The sequence below is a fragment of the Mercenaria mercenaria genome, chromosome 2 (assembly GCF_021730395.1).
Source record: "Mercenaria mercenaria strain notata chromosome 2, MADL_Memer_1, whole genome shotgun sequence".
NCBI lineage: Eukaryota > Metazoa > Mollusca > Bivalvia > Venerida > Veneridae > Mercenaria > Mercenaria mercenaria.
Window position 1 is genome coordinate 71,848,481 of NC_069362.1, and position 13,968 is coordinate 71,862,448.

General features: G+C 35.8%; 1 protein-coding gene across 3 annotated transcripts in view; it reads right to left on the minus strand.

The window, feature by feature from the left end:
* Positions 1-261: 261 nt before the first annotated feature.
* LOC123564283 (kelch-like protein 2) overlaps positions 262-13,968 on the minus strand; it is a 318,752-nt gene continuing 305,045 nt past the window's right edge. For all 3 annotated transcript variants that reach the window (XM_053536921.1, XM_053536920.1, XM_045357746.2), the window contains exons 6-12: positions 13,167-13,433; positions 11,269-11,386; positions 9,936-10,133; positions 8,801-8,902; positions 6,029-6,157; positions 3,969-4,109; positions 262-1,618 (exon numbers count right to left, since the gene is read on the minus strand). In XM_053536921.1, the coding sequence (XP_053392896.1) occupies positions 1,443-1,618; positions 3,969-4,109; positions 6,029-6,157; positions 8,801-8,902; positions 9,936-10,133; positions 11,269-11,386; positions 13,167-13,433 (1,131 nt within the window). In that variant the 3' untranslated portion in view covers positions 262-1,442. The remainder of the gene's footprint in view (positions 1,619-3,968; positions 4,110-6,028; positions 6,158-8,800; positions 8,903-9,935; positions 10,134-11,268; positions 11,387-13,166; positions 13,434-13,968) is intronic.

Sequence of the window (13,968 nt, forward strand, 5' to 3'; positions counted from 1 at the left end):
AGTATAGTAACAAAAAAACGAAGTCCCATAACTCTGCAATTTTTTTTTCTAAAAGAACCTAACATGCCCCATGCACAACTACTGTTGGTACTGATCACTTGTGTGAAGTTTCATTAAATTGTGTCAAGGGGATGAGGAGAGATGGTGCGCACAAGATTGCGTCTACGGACAGACGGACAGACAGACAGACAACCTGAAACCAGTATACCCCCCCTTACAACTTTGTTGTCGGGGGGGTACAATAACCAGTAGTATATATATATATATATATATATATATATATATATATATATATATATACAGCTGAACCTGCCTTGGCAGCCACCTGTATTAAACAACTACTTGTCTTAAGCAAACTGACAGCACTTTTGTCTTAAGAGTAGCTCCCATAATATAGCTCTAGGCTAACAAAACTGTACTACAGCTAACAATAAATATATAGAAAGTTAAATGGCACACCAGCACTATATGAGAGTGGTCATATATCCTTATTTTAATGTTTCTGTACATATTCATCAAACTGAATGCTGTAACAATTAATTCATATCTTCAAGTTGTCAGTTACCTATACAGTAAAAGCACTATCATACCATGCAACAGTAGACCTGTTTGTATATTACTTAACCCTTAGCCTGCTAAATTTCTAAAATGGACTGTTCCATCATTCAGTTAGGGCAATACCATTTATTATTCGAAGGGGTGTTCACTGAAAATTTACTAACTGAATAGCGAACAGTGCAGACCATGATTAGACTGCACGGATGTGCAAGCTGATCTTGGTCTGCACTGGTCGCAAAGGCTGAAATATTCGCAGCCAGCAGGCTAAAGGTTTATATCTTAAATCTAATTGACAGTGAAAGCAAAGCTAAATCTTCTCATAACAAATGTTAATCAAGTTTATCAATGATTGTCATATGTTCAATGAAAGGTAGTTGTTACAAGCCTAGAATCTTAATTTCACCAGGATGCTGTTGAATTTGGACCTTTTGTATGTACAGTTTCATTTACTAAACCATGAAAACTTGACAAAATTCATTCCTCTTGAATTAAACCAATGTAAATGCGGAAGTACTATTAGATGGTAAATGATTAGTCCCACAATAATATACAAGTGATACATCTTGTACAATTTCAACCCCAACTTTATCACAACCAGTCCCACATTGTGCACGCAAAATTATCCCACTACTTGACACTAGATGACTGAAGTTTCCAATATGCTTAATATCCAACAAGCAGTTACAGGGATCTTAATACAGACGAGTCTTTGTCAGGTATTTTAACCATACGTGTCAGTATTCCTGTCCAGCCTGTTGAAGAAATCACAAAAACCGGGGTCCAATATGGACAAACCTAAGACAGATATTTCACCACACATATCAGTATCCCTGTCCAGCCTGTTGGAGGAATCATAACACTCTAGAGAGGTAAGTATGTTAGCACTAGTATGTAGGTCTATCTATAACAGTAACACCAGCGTAACTTCTCCCTGTCATCATGCTCGATGTCAGTAACGTCCAAGTGTTAGCTTTAGGATCATAGCACTCCACTGATCCGAGATTCGATGATCCATCATCCCCTCCAACAACATACAGGAATCCACCATTTGCAACCACACCTAGGTAACAAAGTAATTTACAATAGTTTACTCTTCAAATAAATCCTAGTAAAATTTCATCATCTACCATTGCACATTATTGCTAGTGCCAGGCATAATTACAGAACCTAAAAGAATCAAATTCTTTATTCATTTTCAAACTAGAGTTGTATAAAAAGTGACGAATTATACCCCCACAATATGGCCTTGTCACAAAACTAAGCCAATGCCAAAGTCAAACTTGCTTGACCTTGGATCTACTGACCTCAAAATCAATAGGAGTCATCTGCTGGTCATGATCAACCTCCCTATGAAGTTTCATGATCCTCGGCCTAAGCGTTCTATTGTACGGAAATGGTTTACATGTTCCGGGTCATCTGACCTTTGACCTTTTGAACTCTGAATCAATATGGGTCATTACCAACCTCCCTATTAAGTTTCATGATCCTAGGCCAAAGCATTCTGAAGTTATTGTCCGAAAACCGTTTAAATTTTTCAAGGTGACTGTGACCTTGACCTGTGACCTACTAACCTCAAATTCATTAGTGGTCATCTGCTGGTCATGACCAACCTTCCTAATAATTTTCATGATCCTAGGCCGAAGTGTTCTCAAGTTATCATCCGGAAACCATTTAACTGTTTTGTGTCATTGTGACCTTGACCTTTGACCTACTCATCTCGAAGTTAAACTTGACTTGTATTTTATCATGTTACACCTGTGTACCAAAATTAATGATCCTGGACCCAAGCATTCTCAAGTTACCATCCGGAAACCATATAACTTCAGGGTAAATGTGACCCTGACCTTTGACCTACTGACCTCAAAGTCGAACCTGACCTTTATATTGTGATGTTACACCTATGTACCAAAATTTATGATCCTAGGCCCAAGTGTTTTCAAATTATCATCCGGAAACCGTTTTAACTGTTCAGAGTTGCTGTGACCTTGACCTTTGACCTACTGACCTCAAAGTCAAACTTGGCCTGTATTTCATGATGTACCAAAATTATGATCCTAGGCCCAAGCATTCTCAAGTTATCATCCGGAAACTGTTTAACTGTTCAGGGTTACTGTGACCTTGACCTTTGAAATACTGACCTCAAAGTCAAACATGACCTGTATTTTCTGATGTTACATCTGTGTACCAAAAATCATTTAAATCTGTCAAACCTTTCATAAGTAATTGTCCGGAAACCATGAAAACCAACGGACTGACAAGCTCACTCCTATATACCCCACCAAACTTCGTTTTGTGGGGGTATAATAAAACTTCACATCTATGCTAACATAAATTTCAATTAAAGGACATAACAAGATTCAACAATTTTTTGTATCATTCAATCATTTTATAGAAACCAAACTACAAAACTGCAAAAGTTTCAAATTTGAGTGAATTGTCCCTCATCTGAATGAGTTTTAAAGACCCTAAGTGGTCCTCTTTTAGATTCCTCCATATCTATGCCATACAGCAAGCCAGTCTTGAAATTTTGCTAATAGTGTTAAACATTGGTAAGATTTTGAAAAATCATACTGTAGACTGAAAAATATACATGATACTGTTTTATCTCTTTTTTTGTGAATTGAAAACTTAAAAAAGTCATGAATATTATTCAGTAATATAAATTCTTCACAACAAAATTATGACTGACTTAATACTGTTAGACACCATTTTGATAGAGGGAAAGTAAAATATTGTGATTATGACCTTTGGCCTTCCAATGTGATCTTGCATGTGGACTTAGTGACCTGATTTGTGCATTCTGCATGTGTTTAGATGAGGTCAATACCTGATGTTAGTTTTATGAAAATCTTCCCTGCTGTTTAGAAGATACATAGCAAACATGAATTTGAGCTATCTTTGACCTTCAAATGTGACCTTGATCTAGCACTCACTCTTCTTTATGTGGTAAACAAATGGCATCAATTTTCTGAAAATCTTCTCAGTGGTTAAGATATGGAGCAGACACTAAAAAAGCCTTCCGACTTACATTTGACCTTGACCTTGGACAATGTGACCTGGATTGTGCATTCTGCACATTGTCTTGATGACACATGAAAATAATCCCTGCAGTTAAGAAGACATGACACGGACATGACAGATGTCATGATGGATGGACAGTTGCACCAACCAATGGACATGTGTGATTCCAATATAGCCCCTATATACTTTAAATTTGGTGGTATAATTACTTGTGCAAACTAACTGGGGATACAGAATGTGAAAGAAATACAATTTACGGGTCTAGTATCTTACTATAAAACTTTCATCAAAACCACTGGAAACAACCATGGCATGGCAGGTAAAGCAACTGTCTCTGCTACCTAAACAGTCAAGCAAGAAACTTCAAGGAAAATTGTTTATGTAAATACCTGCATTTCTCCTGCAACTATGCATGTCTCCAAGCTGTGTCCAGGTGTTAGAGTCTGGGTTATACATTTCCACAGAGTTCCTGACTAGTGGACCGTCATGACCTCCTACAGCATACAGAAGACCGTCTACCACACCAACTCCTGTACAATGAAAAATACATATAGCTGGATACTTCACAGTAACAAAATATTCTTTGCTGTCTCTGTATAATAGAAATATTGTCTTACCCTATATTTTCTAAGTCCAAAAGGGGCCATAATTCTTGCAAAAAGCAGGATGGAGTTATGTTTCTTGCTGTACAGAGTGAGCTTTTGATGGTGAACAAGTGTTGCAAGTTCTAAAGCAATAACTTTGATAGTTTAGGAGAAAAGCTGACCTAAACACTAAACTTAACCAGGCAATGACAACATTAATAACTCATCCTTTTTTCTCTCAAAAAATCAGATCAGCTAAAAAACTGAACTTAAAGAAAAAACAATTACAGGGTAGGGGTGTATTGGGGGGATGGCAAGATGTGGATGAGGGATACCAAGATGCAATATAAGGAAACTGAACTGAAAGTATCCATGTGACCTTCGTGAGCCACTGACCTCAAAATCAATAAGGCTCTTCCTCAAGTGGCATTTAGTCACTGAGTAAAGCCTGAAAGCTGAAGCTATTATACTTTCTGACTTAGAACCTGAAAATGAAAAAGATACCAGAAATTAAATCACTGACCTTAAAATCAATGGGATCTTCCTTGTGCTTTGTCACTGTGTAAAGTTTAAAAGCTGTAGCTATTACACTTTTTGACTTAAAGTCCAAAAACCATTTTCAGGCTTCTGGTTTCTGTGACCTTGACCTTTATCTTACTGACCCCAAAAACAATAGGGGTCCTCCTAAAAAGGTGTTACTCATCTTGTAAAATTTGAAAGCTCCAGCCATTAAGTCTTATCCCTGTGACCTTGACCTTCAAGCCACTGACACTAATGTCAATAGGGATCTTCATCTAGTGTAACTTAGTGTGTGAAGTTTGAAAGCCATAGCCTTATACCTTATGACTTAAAGAGTTGGGAAACCATTTTCAGTCACCATGTCACAGTGAACTTGACCTTCGGCCTACTGAACCAAAAAATAACAGGAATCTGCCACAAGTGATGCTTAGTAATCTAGTAAAGTTTGAAAGCTATACTTATTATATTTTTTACGTTCAGAAACAGAAATTATTGATGGATGGGTAGTGCCATTCTTGCATACCAAACAGGATTTTCCCACGCTTTTGTCTGTGCTAGAAAAACTCACGAGCTGCAATTTATGAATGAATGCATAAATTCATATGCTACTATAACAAAATATTGCTCAAGAGGAAAGCATTTGTTTTATTTTATTTTTCCTATTTTAAAGAATACAGTATGCAAGAAAAATAATCTATCACTGGGTTAAGGTGCTGATGGAAATATCTTGCATTGGGTAACTGTTTTGCTGAAACTCGGCAGAGCCTATTTACTGCGGAAACAGTTACCCTCAACCAGATATTTCCATCCAAAACTTTAACCAGTAAAAGAATCTTACATTTCATAATATAAAGTACTTTTTTTCTTTCAAAATACATATAAAATTATGTATGTAAAATCAGTTATTAGGAACTTGTATGTATGGTCAAGTTGCCTTGGACTACATATAATTTCTTGAATTTGTCTACATATTAACAGTCAAAATATGTTTCCTCAGATAAATGTAAGCTGTGATACAATGTTAAAATGCTTGCTACTCCAGCAAGTGCTGTTAGTTCAATGTGAATGAAAAGAAAACAAGTAAGTGTAGGACATATATCTGTTAAAGTATGACAGTTATTATAATTTCCAGTCTGGGTATGAAATACTCTGGATAAACTGAAGTATAAATTGTGACCTTTGACTTCATTCACTGTACATGTGTCCATGTATTTCATTCCCAAATGGACACTACTAACCCATGATTCATTTGTTTAATATTAAGGCTATACAAATGTTGTAATCTGTAAGAGATATACAAGTTAGTGTGCTGAAATTACTATGAAATACTAAAGTAAGTGGTATACCTGCTCCACTCCGCCTACAAGACATTTCTGCGACGACACACCAGGTATCATCATTGGGGTTATAGCGCTCTACTGAGCTGAGACATTGTCTAGATGAACCATCATAGCCACCTACTGCATATACATAACCTGAAATCATGTTTATCTAAACTGTAATTAACAGCTTGTAACATAAACTTCTACTAAACAGAATGATGACAATTATAAACAAGAGCCATGTCAGACATGGCTAATCCCCCCACCGGGCAGCTGTATTTGCAAATGGAATGTTAATTTTGTGGTTGTTTAGTAATCATTGTAAGTCTTTTGTTTTTTAAAGTCCACAAAAAAACTCCTTACTAGGTAGAGATACCTTATATATAATAAAATTAATAAAATACACCTAAAACTGGAGAGTAACATCTATGCTGTACCACAGAAAAGTGGTCTTGTTTTTTCCCTAGGGTCAATTATAAAAATGTTACAATATAAGTTATTTATAGTAACAACTAAGGGAAGTTAATCTTTAAAAAAAAAAAAAAAAAAAAAAATTGCAAGTCCACACAAAAATCTTTATCAGGAAGAGACTGGTCAAAATACACCTCAAAATTGGATTTAGCATGTTTGTTGTACTACAGAAAAGTGTCTCGATTTTCCCTACGACTAGTAATGAAAAAGTTACAATAAAAGCTATTTAAAGTAACAACAAAGGGGAAATAATTCTAAAGAAGGGAACTGCGCATGACACTTCGTCTCATGATGGTGTATAATTGTGCCAAGTTACATCAAAATTCCTCTATGCATGAAGAAGAAATGCTTCGGACAAAGTCATTCTTGTACTGACCTTTGGCCTCTAAGTGTGACCTTGACCTTAGGCCTAGTGACCTGGATCTTGCGCATGACACTCCGTCTCGTGGTGGTGAACATTTGTGCCAAGTTATATCAAAATCCCTCAATGCATGAAGAAGAAATGCTCCGGACAAGGCTTTTTATTCTTGTATCCTTTGACCTCTAAGTGTGACCTTGACCTTAGACCTAGGGACCTGGTTCCTGCGTATGACACTCCGCCTCGTGGTGGTAAACATTTGTGCCAAGATATATCAAAATCCCTCCATGCATGAAGAAGATATGCTCCGGACAAATTTTTTTAAGAAAATATGATAAAGGGGAATAACTCAAAAAATAGGCAAGGTGAGTTATTGTTCTTGCACACTGCACTTCCTCCCAATGTGTTCTATCAGTGTATAAGTTTGAAGAAAATCCCTCCAGTACTTTTGGGGTTATGCTCCGGACAAAATGTTTTAAGAAAATATGATAAAGGGAATAACTCAAAAAATAGGCAAGGTAGAGTTATTGTTCTTGCACACTGCACTTCCTCCCAATGTGTTCTATCAGTGTATGAAGTTTGAAGAAAATCCCTCCAGTACTTTTGGGGTTATGCTCCGGACAAAATGTTTTAAGAAAATATGATAAAGGGGAATAACTCAAAAAATAGGCAAGGTAGAGTTATTGTTCTTGCACACTGCACTTCCTCCCAATGTGTTCTATCAGTGTATGAAGTTTGAAGAAAATCCCTCCAGTACTTTTGGAGTTATGCTCCGGACAAAATTTTTTAAGAAAATAAGATAAAGGGGAATAACTCAAAAAATAGGCAAGGTAGAGTTATTGTTCTTGCACACTGCACTTCCTCCCAATGTGTTCTATCAGTGTATGAAGTTTGAAGAAAATCCCTCAAGTACTTTTGGAGTTATGGTCCGGACAAAGATCGTTGCGGACGGACGGACGGACGGACGGACGGACGGACGGACGGACGGAGAGCATTTCTAATATCCCCTTCACCTTTGGTGGGGGGATAAACAAGAGGGCCCAGAAGGCCCTGTATCGCTCACCTGACCTAGTTCTTACCCCAAATAACCTAGTATCTAATTTGGCCTAAATTCACAGAGACAAACATTTTGACCAAGTTTTATGTAAATCAGGTAGATCATTAACCTAGTTTTTCAAGTGATATAGTTTCTGACCTAAGGTGCCCCACTTTGATTTGACCTACATGTCATACAGATGAACATTCTGAGAAAGATTTATGATCATCAACTTTTAACAGTGGCCTCTAAAAGTGTTAACAAAATGTTCTATGATCTGACCTAATGACCTAGTTTTTTCTCGAGTGACCGGGTTACAAATTTATGCTGGATTTTAAACAGACAAACGTTCTAACAAAGTCTTATGAAGATCAAATAGAAAATGTGACCTTTTGAGTTCTAACATTGTCTTTCTATGATTTGACCTAGTCATCTAGTATTTGACCTAGATAATCAAGTTTCGAACCAGATATAGATTCCATAGAGATAAACATTCTGAAAATGTTTTCTGAAGAACAAGTAGAAAATGTGGCCTCTGTAGTGTTAACAAGGTTTTTCTACGACCTGAACAAGTTTAAGGCCTCACGTAAGCAAGTTTCAATTTTGACCAAGATTTCACAGAAAAACATTCTGACAAAGTTCAATGAAGATTAGGTAGAAAATGCGAGTGCTAACAAGGTTTTCCTATTCATTGACCTAGTGACCTAGCTTTAGACCCCAGATGACCCAGTAACAAATTCATGCGAGGATTTATTTAGGGTAACATTCTGACCAAGTTTTTTGTTAAGATTTAGCCATTATTGTGACCTCTAGTGTTAACAGTCAATTTTTTGATGACCCACAATGCCTGACAAAGGGAGATCACAACAGCTCACCTGGAGCACTTTGTGCTTCGGCGAGCACAAAACAATAGAACACAAATGGATGTTACCATTTAAAACTCCGACCCCAACACTGCTTCTTCTTGTACTCATTGGAGCTATCATTCTCCATTCCCCACATCGGACATCAAAACACTCGGCTGAATTCAGACCTAAAATCATATCAGAAATTTATAGTTAGGCATACAGGAAAAAGCTTTCAATGGTAGTCTGAAATATAAAATATAGTCTCTTTTATCAAGATATAAACTACTACTACATTGTTCTTCTTACTTTAATAGATTCCAAATAACACTGTGAATTTTGCTGAACATAAACATTAAGTAGCATTCCAGACTCTGGTTTCTTAATAATACCAATGTAAATATACAAATAGATGTTTTAAAAAGGTTAAAGGGACTTGACTCCAGATTTTGGCTGTAAATTCTTTAAAATTGAAGTTTGTTCATTAAATGAACAATAGAAAAATGGTTTTTGTTTCTACCATTTAAAAACAATGCAAAATGAAGAAATATGTCTGAGCTGGCTATTTTACAAGTTACCTTGGCAACAAAAACTTTCCTATTATTTTGACCAGTACACCACATAGAAATTCATACATAACAACCATTTATATGAAGCTTTATAATTAATGCAATTTACCCTCTGTCCCCTGAGACAAAGGATTTTCAATTTTTAATGGAACTAGAATGTGTCTGTAGGACACAGGGTGTGCCCCCCACTTGTACATTGGTCACAAATAAGGGGCAATAATTCAGATGTTTGAATAACTAATTCCTTCATCAGAAATACTGCAATAGTATCCTTACATCTTAAAATTTTCTTTTTTCTTTGTTGTCATACAATCTGGAGGTCAGTCCCTTTAAAGCGGTTTTTATACTCCAAAGCATCAAGCAAGATAACAGGGGTTAATGTCGTATTACTGCCTTTATTTCATCAAAAATCATTTGTTAAGGGGAGCTAAACAGTAGTTAAATGGTTCAATTTACCTGGAGCTGTTGACAGCTAAAATTTCTTAATCAAGATATAAACTAATAAAGGGATTTTGTTTTTCTTTTTCATCAACAAAAAAAATGGAATAACTGAATTCTGTAGAATTTATCTCCAAAAAAATCCCAAATTTCACTTTAAATTTTCCAATTCAGATGTGTAAGTTGTCTGGGCAAACAATGTTTACGTGTATACCTGAAGCACCATCAAATCCTCCAACAGCATAAATGAGATCATTAAGTACAGCTACACCGAGTGTACTCCTCCTTGCCTCCATACTGGGACATGCCGTCCATACATCCTTTAATGGGTCATACATATCTACTGTCCTCACTCGTAGTGATCCATTAAAACCACCAACAGCATATACCAAACCATTTATCAATGCCACACCTACAAAATTCTATCTTTATTTATTCCAAGTATAAATATATAATTTTGCATCATTTAAGACAATTCAAACCTATGCACACTGAATAGTTTTCACAGTAGTTGTCATAAATTTTACTGTAAACATTAAAAGTTCATATGAAAAGTAGGACTTGAAAGACTAAGTGATATTGTGATATTCTTTCTATCTATTTATATCATAGGCATAGGAAATAAGAATCAATATAATTGCACTTTTACTAATCCTTCCAGTCAGGTCTTACAGTACCTGTTCATAAATGTAACATTCTGATACAAGCAAAACTGTATTATCTTTACTATAAAATACTAAGTGATATTTCATTTTATTTTCAGCTTCTTAAAAGTTTTTTTTTGCCACCAATAAGTTGACCCAAAACATCAGGAGCAGTTTTTAAGCATAAATCAGAATATACAGATAATAGTTTTTGTCGTGAAAAAATGTGATATTGTGTCTAAAGCTGATTTCATTTTCCACTCAATTGTATAATTGCAAGGGAAGTAAACTAATGCTGGTAAGTACTGACTAAAGCAAGAGTTGTCATTCTTTGCAGACACACCTTTAAAATATCAGTTATTGATATAAACAAAACTTTCATAAATAAAATTTGTAAAATCATTTTTGGTTTAATATTTGAAGGACTTACAAATCAACTTCTAGACTTTCTATCCTTGAAAATTAAGGATCTCTCTCTATGTATCATGTTTTATACATTGAGAATCAAATATATTCATTTAGCAACAAATCTTTTTCAAATATTTTTTGGGGTTTTTAAAATTAATCCATGTGTTGACTTTCTAACTTCAAAGGTTAAGAAAAGACACTCCATCAAGTGTCCCTAAAAATGGAAATGTTTCTGCAAGCCAGCTTGAATTCTAAACCCCAAGCTCCATAGATTTCAATCTACATAGTGATTTGTAGTCAGCTATAGATCCCTTATTTTTATTCCTCTTCTAGACATAAAAAAGTTTAGACAAGAAAACAAGACAAATATGATTCAACATCAATACGATTTGGTGCATTTTATTCAACGGTATTGCAGATTAAATAAAATAAAATAAAACAAAATTAAACAAAGGTATTAAAGAATCAGGAAAATAGAAATTCTTTGAGACTTACCACATCTACATCTTCTAGATGGCATCTCTGCCAGCTGGAACCATCTTTCCTCCTTGAAGTCAAAACATTCAACACTGCGTATAGCTTTAGGTGCCTGGCCACCAATAACAAGCATAACCTGTCAATTTTTAAAACATTACAATTACAACTTAGTTTTGACTGTCAATATAGGATTAAATCATTTCATAATTCCAAGTAAACACGTTCAAGCACTGATTTTTCAATGATTTTCCTCTTTGCATCAAAAATTTCAGAAAACAAATTTTTATCAACGTTTAAATCAAAATATGGTTATCGAACAAGGCATGATCTGACTAAGAAAATGAGTGCTCACACTTGCACGTTTCTTAAAAAACAAGAGGGTCATGATGACTCTGGATCGCTCACCTGAGTCATATGAGCTACATGTTTCAAATGTCAAACTGATGATAAAATATTAAGAATGTCAGTAGGTCACATTCATGGTCAATGAAATTCAGTTTTACGATTTGTGTGCAAAACTGTGTATGTCATCAAAATTTCAAGGCTGTATCTTAAAAAACAAGAAAGTAGGTCAGTAGGTCAAGGTCACAGTCAAGTGACATCATATTACTTGGGGTCATCAGGTAATTAAAATTAAACAGTCTTGGAAATAGGATCAGATGATTTTTAAGTATTTTTTCCTATATAACTCACATAATAACTAAGTGACCCCAGGGCGGGGCCTCTTTTAACCCCAGGGGCATAATTTGAACAATTTTGGTAGAGGACTACTAGACAATGCATCATACCAAATATCAAAAGCCTAGGTCATATGGTTTCAGACAAGAAAATTTTAAAGCTTTTTCCTATATAAGTCTATATAAAACTTGTGACCCCCAGGGCAGGACCTCTTTTCACCCCAGGGGTACAATTTGAACAATTTTGGTTGAGGACCATAAGACAATGCTACAAACCAAATATCAAAGGTCTAAGTGTTGTGTTTCAGACAAGAAGATTTTTAAACTTTTTTTCCTATATAAGTCTATGTAAAACTTGGGACCCCTGGGGCGGGGCCATATTTGATATTTGAACAATCTTGGTAGAGGACCACTAGATGATGCTACATACCAAATATCAAAGCCCTAGGCCATGTGGTTTTGTACAAGAAGATTTTCAAAGTTTTCCTTATATAAGTCTATATAAACCATGTGACCCCCGAGGCGGGGCCATATTTGACCCTTTGGGGATAATTTGAACAATCTTGGTAGAGAACCACTAGATGATGCTACACACCAGATATCAAAGCCCTAGGCCCTGTGGTTTTAGACAAGAAGATTTTTAAAGTTTTTCCTTTCGGTTGCCATGGCAACCAGAGTTCTGCATGGAATTCAATTCTTTGAATAATTTTGAAAGGGGGCCACCCAAGGATCATTCCTGTGAAGTTTGGTGTTATTCTGCCCCGTGGATTTCAAGAAGAAGATTTTTTAGAAATTGTTGACGGACGACGCACGACAGACATCAAGCGGTCACAATAGCTCACCTTGTCACTTACTATGACACAATACTGAAATATAAGCACAAATACAAATATGATAAAATGTAGTAAACGTATCAGCTTCAACTTGGTCGAATGCTACCTTCAGTCCAAGGTCTCAAAAAAAAAAACCCAAAAAAATGCACTAACCTCTTAAACAGTAAAAACATTCTAAGCTTTCACTATGCCTCCTCCTTCCTCAATCTTTGTAAAATACTTGATGTGAATAAAAGGCAGTGACATCAATTGTTATAACCTGAACTAAAGATATTCTCTTGCAAAAATAACTGGAGTGGACATCTTTCTTTTCATTATGCACAACAAATGACACCTTAACATTTAAGTTTCGAGAGTTTGAAAATAAACTTACAATGACATAAGATAAACAAAGAAAATTACCCACCTTTGGTAGACCAAGTGGTGTTCTAGGTATAGTTCTAGGTGTCTGAAAAATTGCCTTTTGTTCCCCTTTAAGTAGATGATATTTCATGGCTTCTATTAGAAAATCTTTACATCGACTGTTTGACTTAATGAGTGGTTCCTCCTCAACACGCTGTACGAGATAGTCCTGTGTCATGAGGGGAAGTCGAACATTCTCTATTAACTGAGATACTAGCTCCTGGCGATTACTGATGTCATGGTTTACCCATGATAATACTGCTTCAAAGACCTACAAAACAGGATGAAACACAAAGTTATACATGTAGATCTGAAACAGACATTGAAACTATGTCAATTTGAGAAAATTTATTACAATCACAAGATTACACTTCCAACAATCAAACATAATATTTCATAAAGCATGCAGTCATAGTAAATGCCGTTTTTAACAAAAAAAAATGCGGAGCATTTTATGCCCAAAGGTATAGCCTTTGACCCCTAATTGTGACCTTGAATTGAGCCATCCAAAACAGGCACTCTGCATGTCATCTTGATGTGGTGAACATTTGTGCCAAGTTTTTTTAAAATCCTTCAATCAGTTCAAGAGTTACAGAGTGGACATGAAACAAAGTCATATAACCTTTAACCCCTAAATGTGACCTTGACCTTGAAGCGAGCCATCCAAAACATGCACTCTGCACGTTGTCTCAATGTGGTGATCATTTGTGTCGTGTTTCTTCAAAATCCTTCAAGGGGTTCAAGAGTTACAGAGCAGACACGAAATTGCTAACGGACGGACAGACAGACGGACATTGGCGTCATAA